The 18,142-nt window shown below is 50.7% G+C and overlaps 1 protein-coding gene across 1 annotated transcript; it reads right to left on the reverse strand.

Annotated features, from left to right (window-relative positions):
* Window positions 1-1,200: 1,200 nt before the first annotated feature.
* On the reverse strand, window positions 1,201-16,698 carry MMP15 (matrix metallopeptidase 15). Its single transcript, XM_028739400.2, has 10 exons — window positions 16,333-16,698; window positions 11,914-12,062; window positions 11,365-11,487; window positions 9,968-10,275; window positions 9,545-9,706; window positions 8,735-8,940; window positions 8,082-8,220; window positions 7,493-7,643; window positions 6,590-6,705; window positions 1,201-4,891 (listed from the first exon to the last, which is right to left on the reverse strand). The coding sequence occupies exons 1-10, from the start codon at window positions 16,444-16,446 to the stop codon at window positions 4,377-4,379; spliced, it is 1,983 nt and encodes a 660-aa protein (XP_028595233.2). The 5' UTR covers window positions 16,447-16,698; the 3' UTR covers window positions 1,201-4,376.
* Between the last annotated feature and the right edge of the window lie 1,444 nt (window positions 16,699-18,142).

Raw genomic sequence — 18,142 nt, forward strand, 5'->3', positions numbered from 1 at the left:
TTTGCACATAGAATTGTTTCGGGGGTGGGTGGGTAGGTGGGCTCTTGCCCCTACATGCTCAGTAGCCATTTGCTCCCCTCCAAACTAACACTGCTCAGTGGTTGCTGAACTCCTTGCAACTTCCCAACTGATACTGTCAACCGTTTGGCTTCACACCCACCCGTCCAATTCGGCTCTCCTCCAGATATAGCTTGGGGTGGTGATGATGATGCCATAGCAGAGGCACCAGGAGCGTCCCAGTCTTCCTAGCTGCTTCCTGCAGCCACGTCTCAAGTGGGCACAGCTGCACCGCTGCTAGGCCAGGAAGCCAGGGCAGGAGCCAAGCGTCTGCGACTGAAGCTCATTTCTCCTGACCTCTGGGTTAATGAATGCACGCAGAGGCAACAGAGGGAACCCTGTTCTCGAGGTGGACAAAGAGAAGCGGCCACTGGCAGCTGCTGGGGTAGTGTTTATTATGCAGCAACGGAACACAAGTGGTAGAGGCGGCACGTATAAAACTTGTCGGCAGAAGATAGGAGCCAACCAGGGTGTGGTGTGTGTGCACAGCACAGGGGAGCAAGGTGCAACCTGGCACCTGTTGCCTTAGTGGCTTTTGTGCGTGTGCGGAGCAAAAGCCACCAGCGAGAGCCACCAGGGACTGCTACCTAAGAAGGCCAAAACAAAGGCCTTCTCTACAGCACGAAGATGCAGACCAAAGTGCCCCTGGTCTATGTGTGTGGAAGAACCTGCCGCCTTTTCAACAAGGAAGTGTATGTAGGACAAGCATACTTTGTTATTTTTATTATTAGATTTATTGCTACCCCTTCACCAGCAGGTCCCAGGGCAGATGATTTAAAATTGAAACCAGCTAAAACAGATTACTGTCCCAGGAATAGTGTGGTTCCCCAAAAGACCTATCTCAGGCACCAAAGCCCAGACGTCCACCCCATTCTTAGCCATCAGCATCACTGGTGGCTTTGCAGGAGACACACAAGGTGGGTGAGGAAGCGAGTATTCCCTTTGCCATTATAATCTCCACAAAATGATTAACGCACAACAGATGCCTAACTAAAATGGCAAGTCTGGAAACAAAATAGGAAAACCCAGAGCTGCAGGCAGACATTATCCCATCGAAAACACAATTTTTAAAAACAAATAAAACGCCACAGCAAATTGCTGAAAGCGCACTTGGAGACAAAATGAGTACCACGCTTCAAAACCTAAAGGTCAGCACAAATGTTGTGGTTTATTGGCAAGCTGTGAATGTTTTATTTTTTTTGGTAGTTCTGAGCATTGAAAATTAATTGGCTTTTCAGTCTTTGCACTTAGGAGATGCACCAATATATTCGGCCCATCGAAGGCACACTCCGAGAACAGCAGGCTGGCCCTCATCCCCACAGCAAAGCTGGGGTTTCATTTTCTCTTGCTGTTTTAAAGTTTCGGGGTTCAACCTTGCCTGAAGCTGTACTTGTGACCTGGTGCCCCCCTTTTCTTCTTCTTCTTCTTTTTTTGCACATGACTCTGCTTTGCTTCCATCAATGTAAAAGCAGGAGACAGCTTGTTGTGATTTTAGAATGGAGGGGGAAGAGAAAGTCGGTTTGGATGAAGGGCAGGGCTGGGGGGGACTGCTTGGGTTCAGGCCACAACCCCCACCCCACTACCACAGAGATGTCAGCACTCACAGCAGCAAGTTTTACACCAGTGTATGCACAAAGTTAGGCTCATTTTGCCAAGTCAGCCAACCTAGATATTGGGTGACTTTTGCAACAACAATAGAGGAAGAGGGAAGAGTTGGGGCCAGGACCCCAAGTGAGGATCAGGAGGAAGGAAGCAGATGCTGCCAGGCCTGGCCTGAACACAAGAACCTGGGTGCTCTTAAGAAAGGCAAAACGGTGTGTCTTTTAAACGACAACTATTTGAGGCGTTCTGGAGCTCACATTTCTGGAAATAACATATTCAGGACAAACTGAGCTAGGCTTGAGCAAGGGGCTGAAGAGGGTCTCTCCAAGCAGGAGTGGATTTGCTTTCTTCCATGCAGACAGCCAGGTTTATATGTGGACTCCCCCCCCCGCAACCCCCCCCCCCGAAAATTATGTGCAATTGCTTATATTGCATCATTAATTCTGCTTCCAAAGCTCCAGGTTTTCAAAAATATATGTAATTATTATTAAAGAGAGAAATAGTGTAGAGATAAGAGGCTAAAAAGCCTATAGGAGGGCAGTGGGAAGGAACAGGGCCTGTGGGGCAACTCCTTGGCATGGGGGGGGTTCCCTTTTCAGAATCAAGGAGATTGTGTTCCTGTCATTGTAGAGAAGACCGAGGAGGGCAATCATGTTTTAAATACAAATGAGAAGGGGGGGGGGGAGGGAATGAGAGAGGATTCTCAGTCTGCTCAGCTTCAGAGATTCAGAGAACAGGAAGACAAGCCACAATATGGTGCTAATTTCAAGCATAAAATTATTAATATCTGTAAAGCTGAGAGGAAAACACCTAGAGAAGCCTCAGAAGGGGAGAAGAGCCATTAAATTAGATCTCCAGTGATTAGGGAAGGGGTAGGGGGTTCTTTGCTCTTTGGTCCTCATTACCATTGACAGAAGCAGAATAAATGATCGTACAAGCAGGCCCGCTTAATTTGTATAACATGTACAGGTTACAGAATCCTTCCTATTTACAGTCCAAAGAAATACACCCCAAAATGCTATGTGAAGGCACTTGGAAGTCACAGAAATCTATGTAAATCAATGCAACTTTGCTTCTTTTGCCTGTTGCGACGCAAGGTGGTTGGTAGTTGGAGGCAGAAACTCTGAGGCAAGGGAGTGGCCAAAGAGGAAGGGGGGGCAGTCTCCCCCTCAAACATTGGGGCTGCTTGGAAGTGCATCTTGAGAGACCAAGGGAACTACGGCTGTGTTGCAAGGAGTGGTTGCCGAGTCTCTTTGGAGAGGACAAAACCTGTTAGGACAGCAGCCCTAGGGCCCAATTGACCTCAACATAAATCTCTCATGGCCTTGAGCAGAGTTCTGCAACCCTGCATAGGTTTAGTAAGGCCATCCTCCTTGAACCTCCCACTTTCACTTGCACAATTTCCGTGGCCAATTTTTCAGGTGAACTGCCTTTGCATATGTCTCATGCACTCAGTTCACGCAAGGTGAGTGTACATCTCCACCTTCCTTGGGAGAGAGGATATATTCCATGGACAAACTAGTCCTCAGCCTTCCAAAGCCCAGGAATTATCCTCACACCAGCTCAGGTCCCTCCTTTGAGGAGCTGAATCATCGCTTACTCCAAAGTGATATAGGGGGGGCCTCAGAAATCAAGCCACGTGGTCACTCCTCATTCACAGTTACAGCACAACACCCCCAACGGCCTCCAAGGCAGCCCAGGAAGCCAAACCCCAGGGCTATGTCTGCATCAAGGCTATTCCGCCCAGCAGAGTCTGCTTCCAAGATATGCAGCAAAGACCAGGGCAATGGGAACAAAGAGAAGCAGGAAATGCGGGGGGGGGGGGGAGGTAAGTAAGGAGCAGTAGTCACATAGTGGGAAGGAGACAGTCACACAGACATGCACACACACACACACACACAGGGCACTCAAACAGTCCCTTCTCCAAATTTTCCTGCGCAATCTCCTCACAGCAGTAGTAGCTCTGGCAATTACAGTAGAAAAGTTTCCCACGTTTTGCTCTGCAAATGAAGAGGCAGGGTGGGAGGGGAAGCACCTTTGAAAATAAAAGTCAAGGTTTTCAGGATGTCGGTTACTGAGCCCACGGGAGAACACATCTGCAGCTATCCATGGGCACACCAACCTGTTCAGGGCAGCCCATTGGCTGGGGATGGGGGAGGACTCAGCAACTTGCCCTGGCAGGCGATAAAATGTCTCTCCCACCCCCAAGGGGGCAGGGGGCATCAGGTCACAGTTTTTGGAGTACATGCACAGCAGGGGTGGCACAGACACAAATTGGGGAAGCAGGGCCCCCTCCTTCAGACCTCGCAAACAGGCCTGGACTGCCATGCGTGTATTAGGTAGACGAGGGGGACGAGACCCACAGGTTCAGAGAAGGCCACATGCCGCACCCTTTCCAAAGGGCTGTCCGTCACTCGGGCAGGCCAATCAAACAGGGGAGGTCAGTCACACACCCTCCACCTGCCCATGCCTGGGGGGAGGCGGGGTCTCCAATGCTGAGGCACAAAGGTAGGGATGGGGGACCTTCCTGTGAAAAGACTCTGCTGGGAGCCATGGTCCAGACGAACCCAGAGACTTCAAGAGCTTCTCCTCCAGTTACCCGGGGGAAGACAAGGCAGTTTCCCCACCTCTCCTGTGCTCCAAAGCTCTTGATGGAGCTTGGAGGTGGTGCGGAAGCAGTAGCAGCAGCAGCAACAGCAGCCAGGTCAGCTGTGGCTTCAAACCCAGTCCTGCAGGGAGCGCTTGCAATAGAGCAGCATGCGTGGGGTGCCCTTCCGCTGCAGCTGCACGATGACGTAGACGAGGCCCAGGATGCAGAGCAGGAGCAGGAGCAGCAGCGTCACCATGATGATGCTCATGGTCATGGGGTAATCATTAATGTGCACCACGATGTCCACATCGCTGCCATGGCCAGGACCCTGCTCCCGGCCGCCTCCCACGCCATCACTATAATCGTCCTCCGCTTCGGCTTCCTTGTCCTTCTCTGCAGGGTGAGTGTCCACGACATTGTCTTCCTCATCCACCACCACCTCCTCTTCCTTGTCCTGCCCCGGGCCATCGGGGCGGGAGGGGGGCTTGCCCACATCGGGCCACCTGCGGTCGGGGTTTGTGGCCACCTCGTCGTGGCATCCCATGAAGTCCCGCAGGATAGACTTGGGGTACCCGGGTTCTGTTTTCAGCCGCTCATTGTCAAACTTCCAGTACATTCTGCCTTTGTAGAAGTAAGTGTAGGCTGGAAAACAGGAGGTGGTAGGCACTGTTAGTTGGGGTCCCTTTCCACGGCTCACAGCTTTTTCACATTCTCTTTCTGTGACTCTTAAGATCTGCTTTATGTGTTTGCTTTTTCCGAATACCTGCTTAATCCACTTTTATATTGACTTTATATGTATTTATATTACTCTCTAACCGGTTTTGTTTTTGTGGTATATTGTTTATTTTTAGACTATAAAACCACCTAGAGATTTTTGAAATATTAAGTTGTATATAAAATGCTTTTAAATGAATGAAAGAAAAAATAAATAATGATATTCTGGTGTATTCTTAGCTGCTTGTATCATTAAGCATTGGCTTCTACTGTTATGAATTATTTGAGGCCCTTTGTGAACTAAATCACCGTACCATTCCCCTGACTCTGGATTATCAATAAATATATTTAACCCTATTGGTCCTAATGCAGATTCTTGCAGGACTCTACTGTTCAGTTAGCTCCATGGTAAAAAAAACCTATTCATTCATTCCTCAGCAGAGCGTTGCTGCTGTGATCATACTTTACAGTCCATGTGGGGGACATAAATCAAGCAGATGGGCCAGTAGCTCCCAAGAACTCCTTGGATCATTTTTAAGGAGCTGGCTTTACAATGACTCAGTTCACACCTCACAGTAAACCACAGTTAAATCATGGAGTGCAGGGGGTAGCTAATTCCCACTTAGGGGGCCTGATCTGTGCCCTCTCCCCAAGCAAATTTTTCTAGCTTCCCAAAACTCCCAGTTTGGGCAAAGGCAGCAAAAAGAAATAAAAAATAATTTGGCTCACCAAGGATACACCTGAGAGGACCTGTTCTTTTCCTCCTCTCAGGTTATGCAAAGAGGAAAGAAGCCACCCTCCTGGCTTCAAACAAGGATCATGAGTTTTGCTTCATGCCCAACAAACCACAATCTGAAGCCAAGTTTTCTTCTTGGTTAACTGGCTGTGGTTTCTCGGGAGCAGAACAAACCACAATCCCTAATTGAAACATGATGTGAAGCCGGCGATGGTGTCTCGTTCCCCGCTCTGCGTGAGAGTAAGGAGGAGTGAAAGGCTCCTTCAGAAGCACGACTTACTGGGTGACCTGCAAATAAGGCTATCAACTATCCTCCTGTGGAATAAGGAAGCAGACTTCAACAAGCTGCGTATTGTTGCTACAAGACTGGCATTTCCACATTTGAATGCCAACTTGCTAGTTTTTAGTTTAGCGGGTAGCTCTAAAAAGTTCTTTTATTTTAACAACGTTTATATACTCCGACCTTGACTGTAAGAAAACCTGAAAGTGGTTTACAAAAAAAGTTATTTTGCAGATCTCTTTCTTCTCCCCCCTTCCTCACAAAGGGCTTAGATGTGGGTCTCTTTCCAGCATCATCTTCAGCGCAGATGGAAGAACAAGCTTTGCTCTTTCCTGTAACATCTAATGCAAGGATAGCAAATCTGTAAAGGGCACCACAGTTCCCATCATCCCTGAACATGCTCACTGGAGCTGATGGGAATTGTAGTCTCCGATGTCCTGTGACCTAATGCCCGCCTTTCTCCTCTCTGGTTTCCTGCTTCCAACAGCGCTGACGAAATATTCATTATTAGCGCTCATAACTTTAGCAACCTGCTCCTCAAGCTGCTACTTTGCTCACTATACTGAGACTCCACATTTGTCTTGCCAGGTCAGGGTCCTTTTCTACTTACTGGCATCAGAACTTAAGAAGGCTCCCTTGGGGGCATGAGGGATTCCAGCCCATACGCTGATCTTCCTTGGGTATCCTGGATCCACAGAATGGCTCTCCTCATCAAAGCGCCAGTACCTAGCGTTACAGAATCATAGAGTTGGACCCCTGAGGATCATCTAGTCCAACCCCCCAACCCCCTGCAATGCAGAAATGTGAATCACTGGCCCTTCTTTCACCATTCACCCTCCATACTTCTTTATCAAGTGCTAGTCTTAAAGGGCAGGGGGGAAACGTCGTCCCTGAATTGGGGACCTCTTTACAGACCCTGAGGGATGTGGGTGGCGCTGTGGGTTAAACCACAGAGCCTAGGGCTTGCTGATGAGAAGGTCGGCAGTTCGAATCCCCGTGACGGGGTGAGCTCCTGTTGCTCGGTCCCTGCTCCTGCCAACCTAGCAGTTCGAAAGCACATCAAAGTGCAAGTAGATAAATAGGTACCGCTCTGGCGGGAAGGTAAATGGCATTTCCGTGCGCTGCTCTGGTTCGCCAGAAGCGGCTTAGTCATGCTGGCCACATGACCCGGAAGCTGTATGCTGGCTCCCTCGGCCAATAAAGCAAGATGAGCGCCGCAACCCCAGAGTCGGCCACGACTGAACATAATGGTTAGGAGTCCCTTTACCTTTACCTTACAGACCCTGCCCACACCTTTGGTAAATGCCTCAGCCCCTAGGAAGGTTAGGAGGCAAAAATCTCGGGATTCTCCAGCCATCTGAAGATCCTGCCACCAAGTGCTATTAGAAAAACTTACCAAGAATGCCTCCCTTGTTCTCTTATAATGACAACAGTGCTGGGCTGAGAGGTGCCAGAACTGAGTTCTGGATGGGAAAAAAGCCCTGCTGCCACCTTTCACATGCCAGCTACCCACCTGTCCCCTCTGAAGAAGAAGGTGTGCCCTGTAGGCTCCCACCAGATGGCTGCGTCCATCTTGTCGTAAGGAATGCCCTGTCCGTAGCTGGTCAGGGGTTGCGGGTAACCCGCTTCCAAATTTGCCTCACGGAAAAGCCAGTACTGATCCCCTGGAGGAAGGGCAGAAAAGAAAATTAGGCAGAGGCTGGGCCATGAAGCACACAAGAAGCCTGTCTTTCTTGTGGGGAACCCCCCCCCCCCACCTCCATGCCCAATTCTATGGCATCTATCAAGTCCTGCCTATTCCACCTCAATAATCTGTATGGGGCAGGATGGGGATGGGTGGGTCAGGTTGCTGGTTTCAGCACTGAGTGCAGGCCCTGAGGTAAAACACAACACATGGACTTTCTGAGGGGTGCCCATGAAACGCCCACCATCCTTCTGCTGGTCCCACAGCAAGGAGAAGAGAAAGGAGTCTGTCAGGAAAACCCACAGGGGCACTTTGGAGTGGGAAGGAGAGGGAGGGGAAGACACACAGAATATTTTTCCTGTCTCGACAGAAGACTCAGGAGACCCTCTCTGGGGCCTTTGCTTTAAACTTCTCTCACCTCTAAAGAAGGCGAACCGCCCGTCTTGCCTCTCATATGCAGCATCGATGTTCCCAGGGAGGCCCCTCCAGAAGTGCCCAATGGGCATGGGGTAGTTGTCCAGCACCCGGTTATGACGAACCCGCCAAAACCAGCGACCCTGGATAAAAAAAACATAGGGAGCTGCTTAACACCAAGTCAGTCCCAGTGGCCCATCCAGCTCAGTACTGTCTAAAATGGCTGGCAGTGTCCATCCCCAAGGTTTCAGGCACATGGAAATGAGGAGCAGTGAACCTGGAACCTCTGGCATGTGAATCAAGTACTTTCTATAGCCTCCCCCCTGCCCTGGGGAAAGGAAGCTCAGGCCTGCTGATTCTGGTCCTGGGGCATGACACCCACACCCTTCTCCTATTCACAGGCTTGCCCACAGGTAGGTGCCACCCATCACAATGGCAAATGAGGCTCATATCCCACTGCCTGCTGCCCACTTCAAGAGCTCCAGGCGTAGGAGCTCCAGGCCTAGGACAAGAGGAGGGAAAGGAGTCTAGGACACTTGAACAAGTCCTGAGCGACCCTCAACACCCCATTGCACAAGCCAGACTCTCATCTTGAAGCATCGCTCTGGCAACTGCGGAGAGAAACCATGGAGGCAGGACAGAAGAAGCTACAGGTACCTTGAACACAAACATCTCCCCACGGAGCATCGTCACTGTATCAAAGTCCCCGTCGCAGATGTTTGGGCCGTACTGGTCTGGGTTGCCTGGGCTGGGGGGCTGGTCTGGTTTGCCAGGAGGGGGTGGTCTAGGAGGCTTGGGACCTGGCTTTCTGGGTACCACAGTAGGGAGGGGTTTGGTGGGCTGAGGCTGTCCCCCAGGAGGACCTGAGTCGGTGGGGCAGGAGGAAGAAAAGAGGGAGAGGGTTTTGTTTATTGCAACTTATATCCAGCCCTTCATCTGGTATTGGAGCTGTGCGTGACTTACAAAAAGCACTAAAATATATAAAAACACAATCAGAACTGTTAAAATATAACAAAATACACAATTCACAAGTAATCTATAACTTGACATGAAGTGAACCCCCAACAGAAGTCACATCAGACAATCAACTAGCTCAGTGTCAGGTCAATTCTCCCTCCAGAAGCCATGGGGGAATAAATACATTTTTAACTGATGTCAAAAGCTAGCCAAAGATGGCACCAATCACTTCTTAGCAGGAAGGGAATTCCAGAGCCAAGGCACCACCACAGAAAAGGCCCAGTCTCAGATCGCTGCCTGGCCCCACAGAGCTTAATATATCGGCTGGCTGATAAATGAAGAAGCTGCCAAAAAAATGAGAAGATAACACAGCATCTGTCTAAGGTTCAAGCCAATCCTGCATTCTTGTTTATGTGCATGACAGCTGATGGTCAGTCCCGAAACATACAAATGCATACACACACACACACACACACACACACACACACACCATGTTTGCCTGGCACTCACCATAGAGCTGCTGGATGCCACGAAGGTCGTCATCTGGCAGCTGGAAGTTTTCTGTGTCCATCCACTGATAGAAAGGAGCCATGATGGCGCTGGGGTTGTTGGAATGCTCCAGGCCCAAGGAATGCCCCAGCTCATGGACGGCCACCAGGAAGAGGTTGTTCCCTGTTGACAACAGGGAAGGATCGTTCCCCAGCTCCACTCACTTCCGCACTGGACAAGAAACACTTCCCCTCGATTCCACTGCTTATTAGGCTGACGTGGAGGAGGAATCCCAGCCAACCCCACCCATGGCCAACCATTAGGCAGGGCCCAACTGAGGTTCCTGATTTTCCAGGCCAATGTCAATGTCAGATCCCTTTGCCCATGGCAAGAAGAGCACCACTCCTTCCTTACATCCTTCTCAGGCCCGAGATTCTTCCTTACCAGAGACGTCGGCATTCTCAAGGGTCCAGGGCTCATCCAAGTCAAAGTGCGCGTCTCCTCCCATACCGGGACCCGGGAAGTATGCATGCGCCAGAAAGCCCCCGGTGCCATCAAAGGGGGAGCTGTCCCCATGGAATCCAGAGGCAAAGAGCACCATGATGTCTGCTTCCTTCCTCCTCTTGTGCCGGATTTCATCGTAGGGGATCTCCTGGAAGATGAGGGGCGTCACTCGTTCCCACACCTGGAAGGCTCGGCGGACGGCATCGTAAGAGTAGTAGAGCCCCAACTTCTCTGTGTAGTTCTGGATGCTGGGAACACAGAAGGATGGGCATTACTGGAAGCGGGAACCATGCAAGGCAAGCCTTCCCCACAGCTGCAACGCCACGTGCCTTTTAGTCCCAAGGAGCCCTTCAGCAGCAAAGATGCACACCAGCAAAAAGTTACTGAAAGGCAGGTGTGGCGGAGAGGCAAAGACTGGCAGATGAATTCCACAGAGGCTTACGGCAAGGATGAATGGAGAGTGGACTGCCCTGCTCACAGAAGCAACTGGCCCCTGTTTCATATTGTGATTGCTGAGGCTTTGGTGCTCCAGAAAACGCAAGCAGGCAGAGGAGGAGAGGGTGTGTTGAGTGCACATCTGGGGCAGGTCACCCTTTTGCTAAGAAGAGGCAACTTTGCATTTGATCTCGAGGTCTCACCTGGGGTTTTTTTCCCTCCACTGTACCTCAACCCACATGTGGGTCTATATATCGCTGCTGCCATCACCACCTTCGTGCCCAGCGTATGTGGCACAGCTGACGAGGCAGGCCGTTTCCTACAGAGGCTCAGAGGCTCAAAAAACTGGTCAGCCTTTAATGTCCTAGAGAATCTATAGGGAGAATGCTTTCCCCCCCCTTTCTGCAGGATCCTGACCCAGCTATTCTAGGCATCTCTGGAAAAGCAGCAGGGACCAAATGAGGGGACTCTCTGTCCACTCGCAGCATAATCCACATGAATACCATGCAGTACCCAGTGCAAAATGCAAGGCAAAACTTCCTAGGCTAACTCGGCTTCCTATTCTTCAGAGATGTTGCTAGTCTCTATGGCGGCATAGAAAAGTCAGCAAGGGGTGGGGCCTCTGAATTATGCTCCCTCCCCATCTTCCACTTTGCCCCGCCTAATGCTGCCCATCTCTCCTTTGTTTCTCAAAGCGTTTTGAATTCTGTAATTCCAGACTCTGCAAACTAAAGATGATTATCAAGCGTATTTCTGCAAAATTGTATCATGCACGTTTTAAAGCACAAAGACATTTGCAAAGTCTTCAGGCTTCTGTCAACTCTACAGCCCGTTCCTGCCCCCCACCAAAGGTTCCCTCCCCAAACAGTCCTGCTTCATGCCTCAGCAGCTGTGGAACGTACCTGAAGCTCAGGTGAGCCTGGCTCCACCTCCGCCCAGTCAGTGCATAGCGCTTCCGCCGCATGTTGGCCTTGACTTGAGCCCCAATCTTGTCGGCGACGCCGCAGCGGGGCCGCTTCATCCACCTGCAAGCAACAGTCAAGCCTAAGCCCTCATACACATACACAGGACACCAAGAGCCAGCACCCATCCCCACTTGCTCAAAAGCGATTCTCTTGCAGAAATGAATTTGGGAATTCCCACATTAAAAGCTGAAGGAAGTCGCCCCCATCTCCACTTGCCTTGCTCTTGCAAAGTGCTAAGGTGAACAACTGGGTGCTTGGAAGGATGGGGAGAGAGAGAGGAGACTCCCATCTAACAGAAAGATCGGTGGCAAAAGGATGGAGGAAGAGAGGGCTGAGCTGGCAGCAGGAAGGAGCGTCCTTCACAACACCCATTGTATCCTCCTGGAGTTTCCCTTGCCGTGCTTCAGTTCTCCAACAAGGAGAAATGCCTCTTCCCATCACAGGTGACCTGCAGGAGGAAGACCTTCAGAACAGGAAAAAACTTACGCTTTTGTCTCTTCATCCAGAACGCCTGTCACAGGGATGCCATAGAAGCTCTGCATCTCAGAGAGGGCTGAGGAGAGGGTCTGAGCTGAGCGCAGGGTGGACATCTGGCGGTTGGACTGCGGAAGGTAGCCATAGAACTGTAACCAGCCCTGCAAGTGAAGAGGAGCCCCTGTCATCAGCGTGCAAAAAGCCACACCACCTGCAATCACACAGCTGAAATATTTCCTTTCTGCTTTAAAACGCCTAAGCCTTCCTTATGTGGGGTATTGTCAAGCACTCCAAAAGTAAAGCAACTTTCAATGTATTTTGAGTCAGACAATTCCTTAAAATAAAATTTAAAAACCCTTCCTGTGTGCCCATGCAAGAGTTAAAACCCAGGACCTCCAGTTTAAGCCCTACTATCACACTGGCAAACTTTCTACAAATTAATATGTAGCCGCTATTAGGTGGTGACCCCCATTTTCAGACTAGAAATTGAAGGGGGAAGGCCCAGCTTCATGAACACATTTCTCAAGCTGGCAACCAAGACTATTTATGAAACAGGAATGGTCTGTAGCCTGCAGGCCAATTTTGGCCCACGAGGCCATTTTCCCCATTAGTGGTGTCAGCTGATGGGCAGGAGGACAGGGTATAATTCTGCCTCATCTAAGAAAATGATCCTGCAGCCTAGGCATCAGGATTTAATCCCCATTCATCATCTGATGAGCTAAGATTAAAGCCCTTTGTCCTTCTACTTGAAAAGGGTTGGTGGTGGTACCTGTGGAGTTGTGTGGAACTCCCCCATACCCTGTTGACACCCACCCACTGCTCCAAATGACACCTTTGCAAAGGGAAAGCCCCTTTCAGAAGCCCCTGCCTCCCCCCTCTAACTACCAGAGCTGCTTCACATAGCCCTTTTGCAAAAGGCAAGACTATTAAGCACCATAATGGCATTGTGTGATTGGCAGGGTGTGGCCCTGCCCACCTGTCCAATTTGGCCCAAGAGGCAGATCCCCACCCCTGAACAGATCAGCTCAGTCTGAGGTGCCCTTATTCCATGTGGGACGTTCCAGCTAGCAACAAATCTTGTGAGTGGGTCGGCTTCTCAGCCAACTCCTGAATAGGACAATTGTCTAGTGAATGAGCAGCTGGTAGTCTTGTTGACCCGCACACTCTGAAGCACAGAATCATAAGCTGGAGGCAGACAACAGATTTTCATCAGGTTGGAAGTGGTGCAGCAGACGCCTTGTTACATGTGGAAGACCCCCATTCCTTGACTTGGTCCCCCGTCATCCCTGGTTAAACTGGGTTTTTAAAATATGCTTTACTATCAATAATGCAGAATAAATATATTAGTAACAACCATACAAAGAAAACAACCAAACAATAACAGAATCCATTTAGTATTAGTCATACATGAGAAGCACAAGAAAAAAAACATGAATTAAGATTAATTCACTTTTTAATATTAATCATTACTAATTTTGTAAAGACAAGGCTACGATCTGCCAATAACAAATGCATGAGAGAAATCTCCAGAATTACAACAAAGGTAAGTAAAAATAAATAAAATATTAAACAAGAGCCAGTATTTAGCCTGACTATCTTCACAAGCTCTACAAGTCTACAGTGTACAGCACAGAGTTCCCAAGATCCTGGTCACTGATCTCCATTGTCATGCCTTTTAGCTATCACAGGCTCCATAAATTTGCATGTTTCTGCTGGTATATTTCTTTCCTCTGCTCTATAATTTATATATTTAATAAAGTCAAATGAGACTGGGTAGAAGACCCTTTTCTCGATAGCCCTTTGTGCAGATGAACTTTACATACCAAATTTCCACCGTTGGTTTATCCGTGTACTTTCCAAAGTGTGTGATGGTCAGTTGCTGCCGTTATCAATTAGCACATTATTTTTATAATCCAAATTTTGGCCATCCCAGATGGTCAAAATCACGAGGGTGGGAATTGCTAGTGTTTCTTGGTGAGTAATACATTGGACTTCTTCAACACATGACTCCTGAAAATTGCCACTTCGGGGCAATTCCACCATTTATTTATTTATTTATTTAATTACATTTATATCCCACCTTCTTCTCTAAGCTCAAGCATGGTTCTTCCCCCATCTCATTTAATCATCACAACAACCCTGTGAGGTAGGTTAGGCTGAGAAGCAAGGTCACCAGGTGACTTCACGTCTGAGTAGGATTTGAACCCTGGACTCTCAGGTCCTAGTCTGACACACTAACCACTATACCACAGAGAGGGATATCAAGGTGGGAGTGTGTGCCCTTTCCTTGTCCAACAAATCAGCAAGTCTGTGAAGATGACCAGGAGATGCAAGGCAATTAAACTGATGTAAGATACCAGCAAAAGATGGTTTTAAGCCAGGCATAGGCAAACTCAGTCCTCCAGATGTTTTGGGACTACAACTCCCATCATCCCCAACCACTGGTCCTGTTAGCTAGGGATGACGGGAGTTGTAGTCCCAAAACATCTGGAGGGCAGAGTTTGCTTATGCCTGCTTTAAGAATTGTTTCCTTGACACTGAGCCCAAGAGCCTTGCTATTCCAAGTTTCCCTCAAGCTGCACCGTCCACATCAGTGCCGAGACCAAGATTCTTTCAAACTCTGTGACCTCCCCATGTCCAGTGATAATAAATTTTTGGAAACTTGCCCATTTAAGACAATACAGCCACCCCCAACCTGGTGCCCTCCAGATGTTGCTGGACTGACTACAACTCCCATCAGCCCCACCCAACACACCATACTGATGGGAGCTGCAGGGCACCAAGTTGGCGAAGGCAGATTTCACATTTGCAGCCTTGCACCATTCCTTCAAAGTCAGCCTAAGTTCTCACTCACGTCTCCATACATTTTGCCTTGCAGGAAAGCAACTACTTCCTTAATACTGAGCCACTGCTCTCTAACACACCCAAAGCCTCCTGCAAAGTTCTCTCACCTCTGGTGGGGGGGGGGGGAGAAGACCTTGGCTTGTATTGCTCTCACAGGCTGTGAAGAGAGCATTTTTTAAAAATCCAATTGAATTATTAGAATAGAAATCCGGTCTTGGCACTGATAACATGCAAGTTGTAACTTAGCAAGAGAAGGCTCTGCTGAAAATGCTTCACCACCTCACTAACTGCAAACACAGACACCACAACTACTCATGGCTGGTGTGTGTGCTGTTGCTGCAGCCTGTGAACACATAGACCACTGGGCTCCCTCATGCACATCTCCTCTGAGACAGGAGGTCCTCCCAGCCACTGATTCAAGGGCATCTGCTGCCAACTGTACCTGTTTTCAGGGCTGCAGCCCAAAACTCTTCCCACCCCCTATTTATTTCCCCCCAGGAAGGTGTCTTGGGCTTCCCTGCACTTTCCTGACTGTGCTGGGTGGTGCCCACTGCAGGCATTCACCTGTCCTTGCAGTGCTAGCCTAGGTCCTGGGGCTGCCAACTTCTGCCACTCATGTCCAGGTGGGTGAGGACAAAACTAACCAGGATGAGAAGTTTGCAATCTTTTGACAAGAACCCCTTTGGTATCCTCTCCTCCCCCCTTTTTGTGAATGGTCATTCTGGAAAGTAGAGGTCACATTGAGGTTCCCAGCAGCCTTCACCAACCTGGTGCCCAGCAGATATTTTGGATCACAATTTCCACCATCCCCGACCTTTGTTTGTGCTGGCTGGGGCCGCAGCCCAAAGCATCGGGATGGTACCAACTTGGCAAAGGCTGTCCGGAAGACCGTGGCAGCCCAGCCAAAGCTGGGCCTGGGTCCTGAGTTGATCTAGAACCCAGGGCTCTCCTCCGCCCTTTACACTGCCAGGGCAGGAGGACTTTGCCAAGAAAGGTCCCTCTAGCCTCCCTCTTCCAGTCTTGGATCAAAGCTCTCCAAAGCTTAAGAGCAAAATAAAAGGCAACCCCAGCACCCCTCAACCCCACATAATTTGGGCATAGCTGGGCACCTGTCAGGCCATCAAGCCCGAAGCAGAAACAGACCTAAAGAAGAAGAACTGAGCGCTCCTCTTCCCACGAGTTGCTTGTTCCAAGGCCAGACTCGCTTTCCCCCTATTTGTACTCGGCCCCTCCAGCTGCGGGCCACGATGGAGTCGCCCTTCCCGGGGCGAGGGGCGGGAGCAGGCTGGGGCCCCCACGTGGGCCCTCGGTTGCTTGGGTCTTCCCCGGGCCGGCGCGCTGCGACGTTGCCCCGCCGACTACCTGCGCTCTCCGGGCTGGAGCCCGGGGCGCAGGTGGCCGTCTAGGGAGCGCAAGGCAGGGCTGCTGCCGGTGCCGCCACCTCCTGGACGCCTCCCGCGGGCCCAGTCCGCCCCTTCCCCTCGGAGCGCCGCTCTTTTGTTCCGCCGGCGGGCAGGCAGGAGACATTGCCCGGGCGGCCTGCCTGGCCAAGGCGCAACAAGAAGCGCAGCAGAGCGGGGGACCTACCTCGGCGTCCACTTCGCCCGGGACTGGCCCCGCCGAGGCCCGCAGCAGCAGCAGCAGAACCCCCAGCAGCAGCAGCAGCAGCAGCGAGGGCTGCGGACAGCCTCCGCCTCCCATGCTGGACGCCGCGCTTGCTCCTCTCTCGGTCCACAGTACGAGCCGCCGCCGTCCTTGCCCCGGGCCTAGCCAGGCCCCCTTCGCTACTTGTGGCCCGCCCGCCTCTGCTGTTGCTGCCGCCGCCGCCGCGCCTCGGCCATCGCCTTTGTGTGGCGGGCTGGCGCTCCAGCCGCGGCGCTGCGCCCGTCCCGTCTGCTCGCCGCTCCCTCGCCCGGCTGGCTCAGCGGAATGCTCCAAGCGCCGCCCGCCCGCCCTGCGCTGGGCTGGGCTTGTGGCGGTCGCCGCCTAACGGCCAGCCGACTCACTGACCGCCTCTCAAGCCCAGGAGCCAGTCCGGAAGGCCCCCGAGGGACGGGCAGCTAGCAGCCCCACGCCTCCAGGCTCAAACCGGAACGAGGCGGCGGCTTGGCCGTCTGGGCTCCGAGTCCACGCTTGTAGCTGTTTCAGTCCTGGGGGGCGGGGTCCCTGTGCGTTTGCTTAAATAGGATTCGGCGGGGCCCCCAAAGCCTCGGAAGCGGCGGGAGGACTGACACGAGCAGAGGATAGTTCATTTGGTGAGCGCATGGTGCTGATAACGCGACGGTTGCAGGTTCGATCCCCGTATATTCCTGCCTAGCAGGGGGTTGGACTAAATGACCCGTGGGGTCCCTTCCAACTCAACCATTCTATGATTCTAAGATATTTCACCGCACTTGATCGAAGTTATTGCTATTTAGACGTCAAGACTTACACTCAGCACCGTTCTATAGAATCATTTATTTATATTGTTATAATGAAACTTTCCCTCAAAAGGCAAGGGCAGAAGCGACAGGTGCAATGCCCAGCCCAACAGTGTTTACTCAGAGGGTAAAGCCTGCTGAGTCCAAAAGGGCTCACTTCCAAGGAAGCGTGCAAAGAATTATTGCCTTAGCAACTTTCATGTACTACACTCAAAACAGCTTCTCTTCACCTGCCCCACCCCACTCTTGAAATTGCTCAAGTTCACTTTGAATGTGGAGCAGCTTAAAGGCTAGAAAAGCATCCGCCACCCATCCCAAAAAGCTGCCTGCCTGGTTTTGGCACTTCTCTACCTAGTCCCACCAGGACCAGGCTAATCCATAAGTTATGGATTTGTTGCCAGTTAGCACCTTCCCAGCTCCCTAGGCCAATAAAGCAAGATGAGCGTTGCAACCCCAGAATCGGCCACGACTGGACCTAATGGTCAGGGGTCCCTTTACCTTTTAATATTTGGCTGCTCAGCAACTGTGGCCTTAATTAGACACCAGTTCAGAAGTAAAATTTCACTGAAGACAGTGGGATTTCTTCCAAACAGAGAAGAGGATATGGGCTGTTATTAAGAACAGCTGGGAAATTCTGTTCAATGCAAAACCAAGTAACTTGCAGAAAAGGTTTGGCCTTTGCCAATCTGGTGACCTCCAGGTGGACTACAATTCCCATCAGCAGTCCACAACCTCTGGAGGGTGCCAGGTTGGCAAAGGCTGTTCCTAAACAATGATTGGTGGAGAAGGGCCACAGTGGGCAATAGAACTGGCCTGGCAAGAGCCGCATAAAGCCAACGCAAATTGAATTCGTATTTTAACTCCTGCTCTTTTGCTTACTTTGTGACGTTGATCAGGACTTTGCCTCTTCCCTGGTAAACAGAGTTCAGCAGCAACTGTCAGTGCATAGTTAAGAACCTTTCTCGGTTGGGTGATAA

The sequence above is a fragment of the Podarcis muralis genome, chromosome 7, assembly GCF_964188315.1.
Source record: "Podarcis muralis chromosome 7, rPodMur119.hap1.1, whole genome shotgun sequence".
In the NCBI taxonomy this organism is placed as follows: Eukaryota; Metazoa; Chordata; class Lepidosauria; order Squamata; family Lacertidae; genus Podarcis; species Podarcis muralis.